This window comes from Lathamus discolor, chromosome 20, assembly GCF_037157495.1.
Source record: "Lathamus discolor isolate bLatDis1 chromosome 20, bLatDis1.hap1, whole genome shotgun sequence".
NCBI classification, from domain to species: Eukaryota; Metazoa; Chordata; class Aves; order Psittaciformes; family Psittacidae; genus Lathamus; species Lathamus discolor.
The window spans coordinates 5,525,540-5,542,531 of record NC_088903.1 but is presented as its reverse complement, the minus strand read 5'-3'; the positions used below and the strand labels follow the sequence as shown (position 1 = coordinate 5,542,531).

The following is a 16,992-nucleotide window of genomic DNA, read 5'->3' as shown; positions in this document are numbered from 1 at the left end:
TGGGAAGGGAGAACAGTGCAAGCCACTATCTGCTCCATCAGGTGGAGGTGCAGTGCAGGATGGCTGTGTAGGATGGGACCCATCCACGTGTGTCATCGTGAGCCCCAAACCTCCAAGGAGGTTAGACTGAAATATGCAGTGGCAAATGGAGCTGATCTGAAGATGCTGCTGTAGGGCGCGTAATGGATTACAGGGAATAACTCTTGTTTTGTCTAGGAAATGGATCAGGTAGCTGTTGGCTCTGATTTTTCTGTTACCATCCTTCTGTGCTCAGCCTCTTGTCCGCTGGGTGAAGCACATATCTATTCGTTCACTCTTATTTCATCTATTTTTATCAGATGGTGACTCATGAGAGGGTCTCTGCCCCTTTTTGTTCCCCGCCCGCCCCCCGAGGTGCTCGTCACAAACACACAATCCTCTGTACAGTAAAGCCTTCCCTTTACGTGCCTCACAAATTCCCATATTGCATCTCCTGCGTGAATGCCACTAATTCCTTTTCTATTGGATTTAACGTGCGTTTCCTTTTAAGTAAGCAAAGCATTTAGTCATAATGAGGTTCTTTGCACTACCCTGTCACAACTCAAACCAGCATTTCTAGCTTCTAATTGCAGCCAGGCATGAAAAGTTCATTGCCAGGGAATTGCAGAAGTTGGCTCTGTGGCACTGAGATGCCCAATGACGCTGCAGGAGCTGCGCTGTTTACTGAGAGCTTCCAACCTGACCCAGACCTTTGAGCCTCATCACGTCAGCGACCAACTGTTGGAGGAGCAGCCCTGGCTCCTGGGAAGCAGGCAGGGAATGGGGGTTCACATTGCCCTTTCTGGGGAGGGATTTACAGGAAAGTGCTGCAGCTTTGGCAGTCTCCTTCCCTGGAGGATGGGGAGATACCTGCAGGAGAATGATCTGTTCTGGGGCTCGTCTGTCCCAGCGCTTCCTGCAGAGCCAGGCTGCAGTTTGAGAACACGCTGTCACGGAAGCAGGTCGCTTGTTCACGTTGTTCCAGTTGCAGGTGAATTAGGATTTATTTGTCAGCTTCACCTTCTCTACCTTTTGGGTTGTTTGTTTTTTCTTGTAAATGATACAGCTGAAGCCATCTGGTGATAACAACATCAGAGCTAGAGCATACTGTTCATAAACCTCCCACTGACATCCTCCCCTCCCCACATCTGAAATGTAATTCAAGTCAACTCACAAGCTGTGGCATGTGTTGTTACTGCAGAGCTCTCGCTGCCAGTGGAACAGTTGGAGATTGGAATTCCACAAGGAGATGGCAGATTTATCAAAACAACCTTTCAGAGAGATGCTTTTCCCGGCTCCTGTGCATCGCAGCCGCCACCGGCCCGCGTTCAGAATGCAGGTTCGACCCCGCGCTCGGGCTTTTGATTCCTCCTCTTCCCCCTCCTCGCGGGGGTTCCAGGGAGACGTTTCATCCCTGGGTGCACTCTTTCATGTGCTGCCTTCTCCCTATTATCTCCTTGCTCCTGCTTCCTCTACTCGCTTTTGTGCTGACCTGAAGGGTTTGCAGCCTTCATCTGGGTGTGGGGAGGAGAGGAGGGAAGGCAAATCTCTGCTGCACGGCCTGACCTCCTCCCGCAGCAGGAGGATGTACATGTGCCCTACACCAGGCACAGGCGGCTCTCTCCAAACACCCAAACACCAAATATTTCTTCTTGGCCAAAAAGATCTCTTTCTGGCTGCCCCTTGGGCTTTGTTATTACAGACTCGGGTTCTTTTGAGGTGTTTTTCTTATTGTGTGAGTTTTTCCAGATGAAAGGAAACAGCTTGTGTGCTTATGAGCAGAACAAACAGCAGAGTGGGGCGAGCTGCTGTGCTTTGAAACTCTCTCTGCCTTTGTTCTGGTTCTCAAACTGCTGTTAAGGACACACAATACCCGCTCGCTCCTTCTTTTTTCCCCCACACTTCCTTGAAGGAGGCAAAGATTTTCTTTTTCTTAAACTTCTTTCAGGTTTCTCAACTTCCGTGCAATTTTCTTTGCAAAAGGCTTTGCTAAAATCATTATCTGGTTCAGGCAGCTTGCGCCGTGCAGTTTTCCTTCCTTTCATGACTGCCATTGAACTCAGGTTGCAGAATTCCATCACTCCCTTCTTTCTAATGCCTTTCCTTGGTTAATCTAATATGAAGCTATTTAATTACAGAGGGTTCGTTCTGGGTGGTTGTTGTTTTCTCCTGACCTGCTGCCCACCTGGATCTTTGGCTGCAGTTGCAGACGCGTGCTGCAGCAAATACTGCCTTGGCAATTCCAGTTCCTTTTGTGTGCGTTCCATCTAAAGTTAACTTTCAATGAGCTGCTGGGGCCGATGGGTGCAGAGCAAGAGGGGGAGCAGCAGGCGAGTGCTGGCTTGACCTGCCCAGCAAGAGAACAGGCAAAAGAAACCAGGAGGCAGCAGGGAAAACCCCAACTATCAGTCCATGAAATAGGTGGGGAAAGAACCTGCAGTCACCTGGAGGACTCTTGGAAGATATTGATGCTAAATAAAGCAGAAGTGAACTTTAAACCCGGTTGAAGTTGGGCAGAGCACAGGCAAGGAACTTCAGCTGAGTGCTGGGGTAAGTTTGGGTTTGGATTTTGTGTCTTGCTCCTACTGGTGTATTCGACTTTGTCTCTAAGACTGAGTTGTTCAAATCACTTGAGGAAATGTGTTAATTGCTGGGTGAGTCGGGAAGGGGTGGAGGGAGGATTGCAGTTACTCCATCAAACCATGAGGGATCCCAGGCAGGAGGGGTGCAGGGGATGGTCTCCTCTTTGAATAATTGAAAAGCATCAATGGCCCAAAAAAGGCAGTTAAATGAGCTGGGGGATAATACAGTGGATGGGAACTGGAACACTTCCCCCAGCCCTTCAGAAGGGAAACGATGTCCCGTGTTACTCCAGAGCATTTAATCCGAATGCAGGGATGTGACTTTGAGCTCTGCCATCGGAAACGGAGCGGGGATTGAAGAGGAAATCGTTGACTCTTGCCGCTGAGGAGCAGTGTTGAAGACAAGAACTTTCAGCTCTTTGTACCGAGCTGCTAATGAACCTTTCTGAGCCTTGAAGCAGCCGGAAGTGCTCATCCAGGAGTAATGGGGTGAAAACCGTTCTCAAACTGGTGGTGTGCTTTTCCTGGAAGGCTCCCGGCGGATGTGGAGCTCATCCCTGGGCATTCTGAGGCATTTAAAACCTCCTAGAGAAGGCACTTTGACAAGCAGGGATCTGGTTCTGGCACGGAGGGAGGTGGGTATGCTGGTCCTCAATAGTGACTAGTGTGGCATCCTAGAGAGCAGCATCCTGCAGGGGTGGCTGCAAACCTCGTCCTTGCTGCTGCATCTAATGTGATAGCTGGAGTGCTTTCTAGCTGCTCTTTTAGGTAAGATGGAGCAGGTCAAGTTTTAACTCAGGACAGTTTAATCTCATAATGGAGCTGGGTCCTTTTTTCCTACCCACACCTACATATTTCAGGTCTGTTCCCATGCTGTTGTGCCCTTTGCAGTGGCTCTGCTGCGTCTGCAGCTCCTCCAACACTTGCAGCCACCGTAAAACATTTCAACACAAATGAGCAGGAGATCCTCTGGGCTGCAATAATGACTCTCTCCAGAGGATGTGTAATTAAAATGCCTTTTCTTTCCTCTCCTCTGCCCAGGGTGATGCCACTCCTGCCTCGGGTTCTCCTGCATTATAAAAGCAGGCCCCCTTGCAGCTTTGGTTTCAGTTGTGCTGTGCCAGATGGTGAACCCTGAACGGGGTAGCAGCAGCACTCAGCTGGGGCCTGGAACCAAAACTGAACTAGGAAATGCTCTTTAACGAGTTAGATTTCTTTCTTGGTGCTGAAGCCTCAGAGCAAGGGCTAAAAAAGAGGCATTTCACATACAGCAAGTGTTTAAATAGGCCTTTTCCTGCCACTCACACCACAGCAATAGCTCCATCCCTTTCCAGGGCTGCTGGGACTTCTAAACCACCTCCTGTGAGGTTGTCGTTATTGTGGGTGCTTTAGCGTGGAGCTGGGCTATTGGACATAAGTGGTGGTTTTGTTCCATTGATGAGTGGTTTGCTTTGGAAATCTCACCCATAGATTCTTTGACATTGTGGTTCTCCCAGATTAAATCTAAGCAATGCCTTTCACCCACTGCCCATGGGGCAGCACTGCTCCTCTTCAGTGCTGCTCTGCTGGCTGGGATGATGCAGGGCGGGATTTGCAGTGTCAGAGATGAAACACTGTGGATTTAAAGCCATGGCTGGTTTGAGTGGTGCCTCCAGCTGTGGTTCCCTTCCTACCCCCAGCACTGGCACCTTGTGCTGCTCAGCACCGTGCTCTTTGCAGTACAGAGGGGAAGAGATTGTGGAATTATAGAATGGTTTGGGTTGGAAAGGACCTTAAAGCTCCTCCATTTCTAACCCAGGGACCCCTTCCACTGGAGCAGCTTGCTCCAAGCACCATCCAACCTGGCCTTGAGCACTGCCAGGGATGGGGCAGCCACAGCTCCTCTGGACACCCTGTGCCAGTGCTCAGCACCCTCATAGCAAATGATCAAGCTCTCCAGGATGAGGATAGCCAAGAGCCGTGCGTGGTCGTGCAAGATTTCCAAACCTGGCTATAGGGAAAAGGAGTGGTAGAAAGAAACCGCTGACCAACATTGACTGCTTGTCACTGGGAAGTGTCTGCCGGGATTGATAGCTGCCCAGACAACCTTGCACTTGTGTCCATGTTTTTTATAGCCCTACTATAATAGGTAATCAAAGTATACTAATGGAATTAAGATCCCATCTGTCTGAGTTCAGCAAGCCAGCAAGTCCCTTAATTAAGATCTCATGTTTGCTAGAACAGAGGCTGCAAACACAGAGCTGGCCACCAATGGCATAAGCAAATATCTGTCTTTTCCATGACAAAGTGCCAGAGCATCCAGTGGGCTGAGGAGCTCAGAATCCCATCTGCAAGGTAAGCAGCACTTGCTTGCGGGCTGACACTAAATGCAAGAATAGCCGTTTCTTTCTCTGATAGCCGAGGAAAACGAGCTGCTTGCAAACATTTTGAGGCACTGGGAGGGAGGCAGCAGCAGGAGTAACTGAAAGGCCAGGCTGGGGATCTCAGCCCCTGATAACGTCTCAGCGGGACGGTGTCTGATATTGGAAGCAGGAAACAGAAGCGAGTTAAAATCAGTGTCTTCAGGCTGCAATTTCGGAGGTTTATAAAGCACCAAGTGGATCCTCAAACTGATTTGCAGGCGCAGTGGGCTCCTGGGCTGCTCCGCCATGGGCTGTCTGTAGTTACCCATCAGTCCCACGTGCGTGTCGAGTCCCGTGAGGAATCTCCTTTTAGATGCTGTAGGTTCACTGGTGTGGTTGTTGGGATTGCTGGAATTGGTGTTTTCTGAACGAGGCATAAAACTTGAGAGCCCGTGTGCCTGAAATGAAGCATTTCCTTCTCGTCTGGGCTTCATCCATTTGGGATTTTCCTTGATGGAGGGTTTGGGAGGTGCCCAGGAGGTCGTTTGTGTCCCTGTTGGGTGCATGGGGGATGTTCAGGAGGAGCATTGGGGTTCACCCCGTGGTCTTTCCAGTGCAGTGGTGGGACCTAGGCAGGATGAGGCTGTTGGTCTTCCAGGAGGATTGGCAGAAGTGGAGGGAAGAGGGGAGCCCCTGGTCCAGGACAAGGTCTTGGGGCCCTGCTGAAGATGCAGGCGCACGTCCCTGATGGGTGAGATGCTTCGAGTGGGCCACAGAAGGTGATTTTTCTTCCCTTTATGGGAAGTATCCCAGTGAGGAGCCTGGATGAAAGTGGTCGCTTCCTGATGCAGTTTGAAAGCAGGGAGACATCTGCCACAGACCAGAAGAGCCTGGCAGGTGGAAAACACCCCAGCCCCCCCCCCCTTTATCCTGCCTGGAGCACAGCTCTGCTCCTCACCACACTGCCACGGGCTCTGCGCCGCTCAGCGCCACAGACCAGAGCCTGGCCAGGGGTGACACCAACCTCCCCTCCCTCAATCCCAGCCGCTGTGTTCCTTCCACTGAAATCCCACATTGCTGCGGGAGCAGGGAACGTTCCGCAGCGCAGGAGCACGCGAGTGAGGCCTGAATTATTCAGCATCTTTTTTAGTGCAGGCAGGTGTGGGGTTTGAAGTGGGTTGAGTTGGGAATTGTCTGCAGAGGAGCGAGGGTCTGGTGGGATTTGAAGGAGCTGGACACGTTTTCCATTCCTGTCCTCCTCTTGCTGCCTCTTGACAGCTTCCCTCTTCTGCTTTGGGGCCTGAATGCTTGTTCTCGTGCTTTCCATCCCCCCTGTAACTTCCCCCTCTCTCTTTATGTCACTGCCTCACCTGATGAGGCGCCTGTGGCTGTTGCTGTAGCCAGCGCTGACTGCGGGTTTGATGATGTGGTCCCCGGTCCCCAGGGACTTGGCAGCCTCCTGCAGGCACTGACAGTGCACTTCAGACCATCGGGAGCCACCAGATGCTAGTTCAGCTGGAAACGGAGCTGCCACGGGGAGGGCTGGCTTTGGAGGGGGGGCTGCTTTGTGCCTCTGTGGGGTTTGATGCGTTCAGTGAGGTTTGCTGTAATACGATGATATTGAGAAGGCAGGAGGTGGTTTGTGTGCGAGCACTGGAGCAGCGTGCCCTTCATCCCGAAGAGAGACGGCAGCGATGGACACACAAGTGACTCAGTCTCCACATCCAAGTGAATTTGGACCAGTGCCGCCCTAAAATCTCTTCCCCACCACCCCCTCCACCCACTTTGTTTCAGGTATTTGGGACTGTCTGTGTGGGAGCATCAGACCCTGTTCTCCACGCTCTGCTCAGCTCCATCCCACCCAGGCTTTGGTGGTGGTGGCTGATCCCTGACTGCCCATGGGGAGTGCTCAGGGTTTGTGACACCAGCTGGCCCAGCTCTGCCCATCCCTGCGCAGGGAAGGGCTGTTGGGCAACGAACACTAATTCAGAGCTGTGATTGCAGCCACCCTCGCACCCAAATGCTCCGGGATCATTTTGTGCAACCCAAGTAAGTCTGAATTATCTGTTCAGCACGAAAATTGCAATATTTCTGTCTTAAAATCACTGTTCTTGTACTCAGCTTTTCTTGTCTCTTTGTTTGCAATCTAACAAGCCAGGCTGGATGGGGCTTGGAGCAAGATGCTCTAGTGGAAGGTGTCCCTGCCTGTGGCAGGGGGTTGGAACTGGACAAGCTTTAAGGTCCCTTCCAACACAAACCAGGCTGGGATTCTATGAAGACATGAGAGGAAATCCTCACCGTGATCCAGATGGTACCAGACATGCTCCAGGACGGCAAATGGCAAACCAATGAGCAGCCAACTTGGAGGACTGGAGGGGAAGGGGTTACTGCATCACATCTCCCTCCTACTCTTTGGCCACAAGCCGTTAGGAAACAAGACATTTGGGTAGCAGATGGGTGCTCTGGTAGGTCTGGAAACCTCTCAGGCAAAAGCAAATCCTCCTTTCCACCAGGAGGTTTGGGCCTCATCCTGCAGAACAGCACGTACGAGCCCAGCTCCCCAGGGGAGCAGATTGCCCTGTTCCTCCAGGCGCTTGGCTGGAAGCCATCCTGCCACCAGTGCGCTCCACAGCAGAGCAGCCTGGTTGTGCCTAACCCTTGAGCCCTCCACCCCAGCGCTGTCTGATGCCTTCGGGTAGGTGAGGGCTGGGAGGGGGGATGCCAAAGGGCTGCTTTCCTCACCCACCAGCAGGGAAAAGGCACCGATGGGCACGTGGTGGTTGTGCCATGAGGGTGGCAGCTCCTCGCAGGCAGAGCAGTGGGAACACGGTCAGGGTCCTGCTGCTTCTGGAGGCTGCTGGAAGCACAGGGAGATGGGGAAGCGCCGGTGGTTGTGGAGCGGCAGCTGGCGCTGGGCTCTGGCAGGGGGAGGAGGGAAGTGGTTCTATTTGGGTTCTGGGGCTAATTGGCAAAACTGTAATAATTCTTAGCTCAAATACATGATGCAGTCAGCCCACTTGCAGCTTTAGTCTTCCGCGTGCAATAACAAGCCATAACACTGGGGATTTCATGAATAATCATTGCTGCTTGCATCCCCTTCCCGGGGAGGGCTTCCAGAGAGCAGCCTCGCTCCATCCCCAGAAGGCAAATGAATATTATCTTCATAAAGAGAGATAAGGCAGGCGAGACAAAGGCCTGGAATAACTTGGTTAAGTTTATCAGCGAAGCCAATAGCACCATCAGGATTTATGCCCAGGAATTAAGATTCTCAACCCGCTTGGGGAATGAGACGTCTGCCCTCAGCACAGCCCGAACCCTGGCACCACAAACAGGGGCTGCGAGGAGGAGAAACTCTTCCATTAGCAAAGACGGGACAGAGCCGTGCTGAAGAGACTTTGAGAGGCCTTGAAAGGTGCATCAGCTCCGGAGGAAGCTGGGGAAAGGTGGGCTGGAACAGGCCCGTGGGCACCAGCACTGCCCCAGCTCCGCTGCTTGACCCCTCCTGAGGTCTCTGCCACAGCCGGAACAGCACAATTGGATCCAAAGCTGCTTTTTGTGCCCCCAGAAGAGTAGAACCAGCAACACTAACGCATCCAGGAGCTTCCTGTGCTGCTGAAGCAGGGTTGGCCGGGCTGGGAGGCTCATGGCATTTAAATCAGGAGGGGTTTGTGGGAAGAGGAAACCAGCGTTAACAAACTGCAGAGAGCTGATTGCTGGAGATGGAGAGCAGCCACTGTCATAGAGGACAGCAGGAGGGAGGTCCCATCAGGGCTTTTCCTGCTTTGGAGACAGAGATCAGCCATCCACTGCGTCCTCCAAGATGATGAGGGGCTGCATTTGATAACTGGAGATGGGCTCTGACTGTGACTGCTCCTGCGGCGCTTGGCCGAACCCTGGTGTCACGGAGGGGTTTGGAACCTTTCCGCTCATTGCGCGCTGCTTCCTCTGTCACGGGCTCTGCAGCTCCAGGACCTTCCCTGGGATGATCTTTTCGCTCCCCCACCCCTGAATCTGTTTGATGTCCATGGGCGAAGAAAAGGAGACCCCAGGTCCTTGTGTGGCGCCGCAGGGATCCCCCTGCTCTGCCCGAGGAGCAGGAGCAGCCTCCCCTGTGCACGGCACCCCCGGAGCACAGCATCCTCTGCGGGGAGCAGCCACCTCCACCTGCACCCTGCCCGAGCCTCTGCCCAGGGCGGCGGTAGGGGATGAGCTGGAGCAAGGGCTCTCCCTTGCATCCCCCTGTGGCAGGGGGAGCAGCGGGTTAAGGGCGAGTGGGTTCGGGTGGGGAGGTGTTTGTGTGTCCCTGCCATGGTTTGGCCTCCAGCTCAGTGAACCCCTCCTTTCCTGAGGGCTGCTTGTGCCTCTGCCAGCAGGAATCCTCCTCTCCCGAGCCCCAATAATGGCCTGTCCTGGTCTCCTAGTAACTGCGCTGCCGCATCACTTTGGACAATGGAGCATCCTTTGTAGCCTGGCTCTCTGCTCCCGCCGCCTGCTCTGTTTCTTCCAGTGGCAATTGTCTGAAATGTCTCCAAATGAGCAACTTTGGGCCGGGCTGCTTCTGTTTGGTTTGTGCTGGCTTCAATGGGGCTTTTTGTGTCCCTTCCACAGAGCAGCGTGAATCCTTGAGGAACGCGCTTTGGGGAGATGGCTCCTGGGGGCCTTTCCCCCCTCTCCCAGTACCAGATGTCGCGGCTGTTGTTTGCTAAACCCGTGCTCTCAAAGCGCGTTAAACTTTGTTGTGGGAGTGAAGGGGTCTCCGCATTGATTATTGCACTAAAAGGCTTTCTCTGCTCAGTGCAGTTTGCAGCCGACCTCAGCCGAGCTGTAAAAGTGCATAGAAAGAAACTTTGCCAGCAGCCAGCAAAGCTCCCCAGGCCGTGGAGAAGGGATTGGACTTGGGAAAGGTGGAGCACAAAACCTGCTCTGCCGATCCCAGCCTCGGAACCCTGCTGGGCTGCAAGGGGAGCTTTGGAGCTGGGGATGTGGGGAGCTTTGGGGGGAGAAAGGAAGGGCTGGGAGGGGGAAGCTGCTTGTGTGGGTCTTTTCTTTAGGAGGGAATGTATCCACCTAAACGGGATCCTGACGTTTGGATGCATGGGGAAAGAGATGAGGTTGGGAATGCCCATTGGTGGTGCAGAATGAGCCCATGCATGAGCAATAGCAGCCAAGCATCAGTCCCGGCAAAGCCCAAAGCTGGACCCAGTGCCCTGGTACTACGAGGGGTGAGTTCGGATGCATCTGGCCAGAGCTGCACTTGGGCACGTCCATGGTGGTGCCTTATTCCCACCTTCTCCCCTGCAGCTGCTTTTCCTTCTCCCCAAGAGGAGCCGGAGCTCGCCCAGTAACAACACTTGACCTGCCCCGGTGCCACCGCGACAGCTTTATTCCCCCCAAGGACAGCGTTGGGGTGTTGTTGCCGGGGGTTGTTTCCCCTTCCAAGTGTATTAAATGCTACAGTCAGACCCTGACCCTCTCGTACACACCCGGGCGCACACGTCCGCACCGAGGAGCCCGCTGTGGCTGCGGGAGGTGGGAGCTGGTGGAGGCAGGAGGAGATGAAGGGGAAGCGCATGAATCACAGCGCGTCAGGGGAGGCTCATGAATCAGACCTGACTCCGCTCCAGGCTGCTCCCGCTGCGGCCCCCTGCCCGCTGTGAGCCCTGCGGGGCGGGAGGGCCCCTCCTGCCCGCCCGGCTCCCTCTTTCCATCCTGGAAGCCCTTTGCAGCCCGGTGTGGGGAGGCTCAGCTCCGGCTCCTGCCGCTGCCGAGCCGGGACGGGCGGGGGTGATGTGGTTGGCCATGGGTGTCCCAGAGCCACGGAGGGCATCAGGTGCCGTTCTCCCAGCTGAGGTCTTCCTCTGGCTCCAGGCTTGTGTAAACGTCCTCCTGGAGCCCTCTTTGCCTGGTCCCCAACCTTTTAGAGCCACATGGCCTAGATGCAGGCGAATCCATTATTGCATTGAGAAACTCAAGTCTAGATTGTGGCTTTATGTCCTATTTTCTGTATCCTGAAGCCACATCCCAGTCTCCAAAGAGCACGGATCCAGGCCAGGATTAGCGATGCTGGAACCCCATAGCCTAAAATTCCTCCTCTTGCCATTGGAGCTTTTGGGGGGAAAGGCAAAATCCTCCTCTTCTTTCCTTGTTAGGGAGCTCCACGCACCCGCCCCTGCTTACAAACCCATCCCCATCCCTCCCTCCCCTCCCCAGCACCCGCTCGTCACCGGGGCATCCAAGTGCCTCATCCCGAGGGATAGTAGGGAGCGTCGCTGTGGTAGTTGTAGTCGGGACACACTTTCTGCACCAGCCTGTAGTCTGTGCTGTAGAAAGTGATGTAGACGCAGATGACTTTGAAGGGCTTCGAGCAGACCCAGGAGACGTGGCTCTGGGTGTGCTCGTGGTAGCAGGTCTTGGACGGGTCGTAGGTGCAGAGCGTGGTCTTCTTGGCGCGCTCGACCTTCTCGTACTCCACGCGGCAGTTGAACACCTTGGACTCTTTGGCCTCGATGAAGATTTGCTGCTCCAGGTCGAACTCCACGGCCTTGGTGGGGGGCACGAGGCTGACGGAGATGTTCCCCTGCCCGGTGGAGTTGTGCTGGAAGAAGACGTTGACGGTGCCGTTGCCGTGGTCGACGACCTTGCCGGTGATGAGGAGGTTCAGCTTCACCGTCTTGATGTTGGAATAGAAATCGCCCCAGCCAAAAAGCTTCCGAGGCTGGCCCCAGGCTGGCCCCAGGTCCCGCTGGCCCCGGGGCTGTGGAGCCTGGTCCCGCACGGAGGCAGCATCCAGGATGTGCCAGAGCTGCTGTGAGCCGCTCCCCAGCGCCAGGAGGGTCCCGTTCCGCAGCAGGGCTGGAGGTACCAGGGAGCTGGCGGGGAGCAGCCCCCGCGCCTTCCGCAGCCGCGCTCCCTCCGCGGGGCTGGGTTCGCGTCGCTCTGCGCCGTTCCCTGGCTCCTGGCCACAAATCACCTGAACACAGCGACGGGGGAGAGTGAGAAACGAGGGGCGGCTCTGCCCCCCCCCCCCCAGGGTCACCCCACTTCCCCAGCGTGACCCAGCTCCTCCTTTGCCCCACCTCTCTTTCCCTGTCTCCCTTTTCTCTCTCCTTCCCTCTGCACTCTTGTCTCCAGCCTGCGCTTCCCTCTGGCAGCGGTTTTCCCGTTCTCATCCTCCCCTCACAGAGGAGATTCCTGTCGGGGAATCACAGCATCCCAGCCTGGTTTGGGTTGAAGGGACCTGAAAGCTCCTCCAGCTCCAACCCCTGCCATGGGGACCCCTTCCACTGGAGCAGCTTGCTCCAAGCCCCTGTGTCCAACCTGGCCTTGAGCACTGCCAGGGATGGGGCAGCCACAGCTTCTCTGGGCACCCTGTGCCAGCGCCTCAGCACCCTCACAGGGGTGAAAGGAGCCGGGAGGGGGGCCCTGTGCTCAGGCTGTAACTCCTGTGAGGAGGGTCCCCGCCTCACGGCCTTTGCACCCATCCCGCTGCTGGCAGCACCTCCCATGGACCCCTCTTCCGACCCCAAAGTGCAGCACGGAGCAGGGGCAGGGCAGGAGCTGAGCTCTCACCCCTTCACCTCCGACACCTCCCAGGGGCTCCTGCACCCGCTCTGCGCTGCCTGCAGCCGGCCGGGCCCCCCCCAGGCAGCACAAATGGGCTCGGGGGGGGCTGCCAGGCTGTGGGCACCCAGCGCGCCGGGGGTGCCTGGGCGGGAGGCGGAGGCTGCAGCCCCGTACCCGGGTGCTGGGCTCCGCGCTGTGGTCCCTGGGGGGATCAGGAGGAGCCTCCATCCCCCCCTGCCTGCCCCCCCCCGCCCCCCAAACAGCAGAAGTTTTGGGACGCTCTGGGGTATTCAGGGGCAGATGCGGGGGGATCGATGCGGTTGATGCCGGGGGCTGCCCCCTCCCCGCCCCGCGGCCGTGGCACCGCGACCCCCCCCGTCCCCTGCAGCCCCCGTTCCCCTTCCCCAGCGCTCACCAGCAGCGAGGCGCTCCCCTGGATGAGGAGGGCGATGCAGCTCCGCGGGAGATGCATTTTGCAGCCGGCGCCGCCGCCTCCGCCGGAGCCCCCGCTTCACCCCGGCTCCGGTGCGGCCCCGACACCGCTCCCCCCCCCCCCTTCCCTCCCTTCGTTTTTAAGCGAGGGACGTCAGCGGCGGAACGGGGTTACCCCGTTAGAAACCGCCTGCAAGGGGCTCCCCCCGGTCCATGGTGGCTCCGGCAGCTCCCACCCCGTTGTGCCGGACCGGGCGGCGGGAGGCGGCTGCCTGTCCCCTGCCTGTCCCCTGCCTGTCCCCTGCCTGTCCCCTGCCTCCTCCCTGCCTGCCCTATGCCTGCCCCTCGCTGCCTCGTCGGAGACTCAAAGAAACTCCGCTCCCTCCATCCCCTCCTCGCTCCCTCCCCTCCAAGCGCTGGGAGCAGAGCGGCACCTCCGCCTGTAACCCCTTGCTGCCCGCAGCCCAGGCAGCCCGGCCCCTGGGGGGGCCCCGGGGGCTCTGCGGGGCCCGTGGGTGCACTGAGGGGTCCTGCACAGGGGACCCCAGAGAGGGGACGGTGGAGACCTGGGATGGAGGGGAAGAACGGGGGGGACCCACCGGGGTCAATGGCTCTGCCCTTAGGGCCGGATGGATCTGGCCTGAGGAGAGGACCTGGGGGTGTTGGTCCACGAGAAGCTCCCCAGGACCCGGCTTCAGTGAGCGCTTGAGCCAGAGCCCCCCCGTGTGCTGGGTGCACCCCCAGAGCGCGAGCAGCAGCTCAGGGAGGGGATCCTGCCCCTCTGCTGTGCTCTGGGGAGACCTGAGAGCAGCTCCAGGGCCTGAAGGGGCTGCAGGGAACATGGAGAGGGGCTTGGGACAAGGGCCTGTAGGGACAGGCCAAGGGGAATGGCTTGAACCTGCCCGAGGGGAGGCTGAGCTGAGCTCTTAGGCAGAAGCTCTTCCCTGTGAGGGTGCTGAGGCGCTGGCACGGGGTGCCCAGAGGAGCAAGGAAACGCAGGTCCTGTTCCCCCAAGCGAGCCGGGTTCATTCCCACCTTGGTAGGGGCTGGCGGAGCTGTGCTCGGGGGAGCAGAAGGCGCTGCTTTGCTGTTACAGAAAGCTCTGCGCGCGTGAGCTGTGCCCCACTGAAGTTGTCCTTTTCCCACCTTTCAGCAGCAGAAGTGGCACCGCCGAGAAGCCAGGGGCAGGGCTAGAATTAAACCCAGTATTTTCCTACCCGCTAGGAGAAATCTCCTCATTTACCTCCCTTTTCCTTCCTCTCTGTATCCTCTTCCTGCCCCCCCTTTCCCTGGGCTGTTTTGGAAAGCAGGATCTCACAGCGGCACTAAAGATGGAACAAACTGCGGGGGAAGAGCAGGTTGTGAGGGGCAGGATGCTCGCACCGAGGCCCTGCTCGCGCTCCCATCTGCACAGCAAAGTGGTCCAGGTCCGACTGCGGCTGTGGTGCGGGGAGGCTTGGGGAGGGGGGGAAGGTGGGTGACAGGTACCTGCGGTGCTGCAGGTACCTGACGGGAGGATGGAGCCAGGAGGGGCTGGGCTCTGCTCCCAAGGAACAAGGGATGGGACAAGAGGAACCGGCCTCAAGCTGCCCCAGGGCAGGTTTAGATGGAGCTGAGGAGCAATTCCTGCCCCAGAGGGTGCTCAGGCATTGGAACAGGCTGCCCAGGCAGGGCTGCAGGCACCGGCCCTGCAGGTGCTCACACTTCACGCACCCTCCGTGCCATGGGTTAGTGGTGGCCTTGGCACTGCTGGGCAATGGTTGGACCGGATGGGCTTAAAGGTGTTTTCCAACCCAGTTGATTCCATGATTCCAAGGTGCCTTCCTGCAGCACTGCCTTGTTGGCAGCGTGATTCCAGGTGGGAATCCCCTGTTAGTGCGATACAACTGGAATTACCTGGGCTTGGGTCACTTCTTACTTGCTATTGAGCAACGTGCTTGGTGTTGGTGGCACTTTGTGCCCCGGGAGTGATGACATCTGGGGGCACAGGAAGACACCCCATTAACACCAATGGAGGGTGAGGAGCCCGATGAGCCCCATTCCCAGGGAAGGGAGCAAAGGAGAGATGAATCCCTCAAAAAAAGCTCCCTGGTAGGCAGGGCCATTAAGCTCCAGAACATTCATCCAAGAGCAGTGCGGGAAGGACCCTGGAGCCTCCTAAACCAGCCGGAACACTGAAGGATATACAGCAGCACTGGTGCTGTCCTGGCCCCAGCGGTGTGCTGGCCACCTTCAATAGGCTGCACGCCTCTAACTGCTGTGATTTCCATAATGATCCTCCTAAAACTTCCCAAAGGCTGTGCCATGCCCTGCTTGTCAATCACTGCAGGCTCTGCATCTTCTGCACAGCCTTCCCAGAGCCATCTGTGCCGCATGGGACCGGCTCTGCAGCAATAGGTGGATGCATCCCACCTATTCCTACCCTGGCTGTGGGTGGTGGGATGCTTTTGGCCCTGGTTCCAGGTTGGCTCCTCAGGCCTCGGGGAGGCTGAGCTGAGGCCAGCACCAGGACAAGGAGGAAGAACAAGGGATAAAAATGATTGAAGGTGACTTTCTGGGCTTCCCGGTGCTGGGAGGGAGCTGGGGACTGGAGCGGCACAAAGCAGGGCTGATTTAGGGGCTGCTGGAGCTCCTCTTGTGCTCTGATGGCTCCCTCCGGAGCTGCTTAAACAGCCTGAGCGTGGGGAGCATGGGGCTGGTGCTTCCCTGTCCCCCTCATCCAGCCCAGGGATGTGGCCCAGCCCATGGGGGTCTGTTCAGCCAAAGGGAGCTTGGGGGTGGAAGTAAACCCATGCAGGCGAGGCCCGGGGCAGTTCTCCTGTTAAACACCTGTGAGCTAACCCTGGTGCTGCCAAACTGGGTGGGATTTGGATGGGAGGAGGTGATGGGAACGGGTGCTGCTTCCCACACCGTTAAAGGCAACTCTGGTGCCTCTGCCCTTTCGCCAGGAGGATCCCATGGGTGAGACTGGGGGTGCCGGGGCTCTTCCAGCTCCATTCATGGAACCACAGGATCCCGGCATTGAGCACTGCCAGGGATGGAGCAGCCACAGCTTCTCTGGGCACCCTGTGCCAGCGCCTCAGCACCCTCACAGGGAAGAGCTTGTGCCTCAGAGCTCAGCTCAGTCTCCCATTTCAGTCTGAACCCATCACCCCTTGTCCTGTCGCTCCAGTCCCTCAGTGCAGTGCCTGGCACAAGGCTCCAGCCGCTCCAGCTGATGCTCCAGGGGCTGCTCCAGAAACACACCTGAGACCCTGGGTATTCCCCAAACCCAGCATCCCCCACGTGCTCCCGGTCCTTTGGGAAACCTTTTTCCTTCCCAGCTCCAGAGGATCCGGCTCCCTTGGAGCAACCATTCCCCATCCCTGGCAGTGCTCAAGGCCAGGTTGGACACAGGGGCTTGGAGCAAGCTGCTCCAGTGGAAGGGGTCCCTGGCTTCACGCTACGTGATCTCTCATGTCCCTTCCACCCAAAGCAGGCTGGGATTCCATGGTTGTGTTCGTGCCACTGCAGTGAGCAGGGGCCGCTCCGGAGGTGCTGCCAGGCCCTGGCGCTGCTCAGCCCCGCTCCCCGCTTCCTTTCCTGGGTTTCTATTGCCCTCTAGTGGGACCTTGTGCTGGAAAATGGGCTCAGCCTGGGGGTGCTGGGCAGGGGGATTCAGCTCTTACATGTGCATACATGCATACAGATAGATATGACTGAAGGTTGCAGTGACCCAAGGTGCAGGTACGTGATGGTGGGGGGAGGCCGGCTGCTGGCAGCATCACCGCCAGTAGTAGCAAGGAAAAGGGTTTCACGTTATCTGCAGCTGAGCATCTCCCTCCATAACATGCCCCAAGCACCCACATCCACAGAGACAGCTTTGGTGACAAGGCAGGCACGGGGTCCTGGTGGCTTCTGCTGGGAGAGGTGACCTGAAGGGTCCTCGTCAAAGGGAAAGGGTGGAGGAAGGAGACGTGTGACAGGATGGAGCTGCCGATGGGTCTGGTGCCCCCGTAAGCCCCCGAGCTGCAGATAAAGCAGAGCTGTCAGGATCATGAGTGCCAGGGACCAGC

General features: G+C 57.1%; 1 protein-coding gene across 1 annotated transcript; it reads right to left on the bottom strand.

The window, feature by feature from the left end:
- Positions 1 to 10,307: 10,307 nt before the first annotated feature.
- Positions 10,308 to 12,985, bottom strand: NXPH3 (neurexophilin 3). Its single transcript, XM_065699093.1, has 2 exons — positions 12,921 to 12,985; positions 10,308 to 11,912 (listed from the first exon to the last, which is right to left on the bottom strand). The coding sequence occupies exons 1-2, from the start codon at positions 12,975 to 12,977 to the stop codon at positions 11,184 to 11,186; spliced, it is 786 nt and encodes a 261-aa protein (XP_065555165.1). The 5' UTR covers positions 12,978 to 12,985; the 3' UTR covers positions 10,308 to 11,183.
- Between the last annotated feature and the right edge of the window lie 4,007 nt (positions 12,986 to 16,992).

Excerpts from the sequence above, each read along its gene's own strand:
- NXPH3 (XM_065699093.1), bottom strand. The coding sequence starts at position 12,977 with ATGCATCTCCCGCGGAGCTGCATCGCCCTCCTCATCCAGGGGAGCGCC. Across the intron at positions 11,913-12,920 it reads AGGGGAGCGCCTCGCTGCTG|GTGATTTGTGGCCAGGAGCC; the intron begins GTGAGCGCTGGG and ends CGCTGTGTTCAG.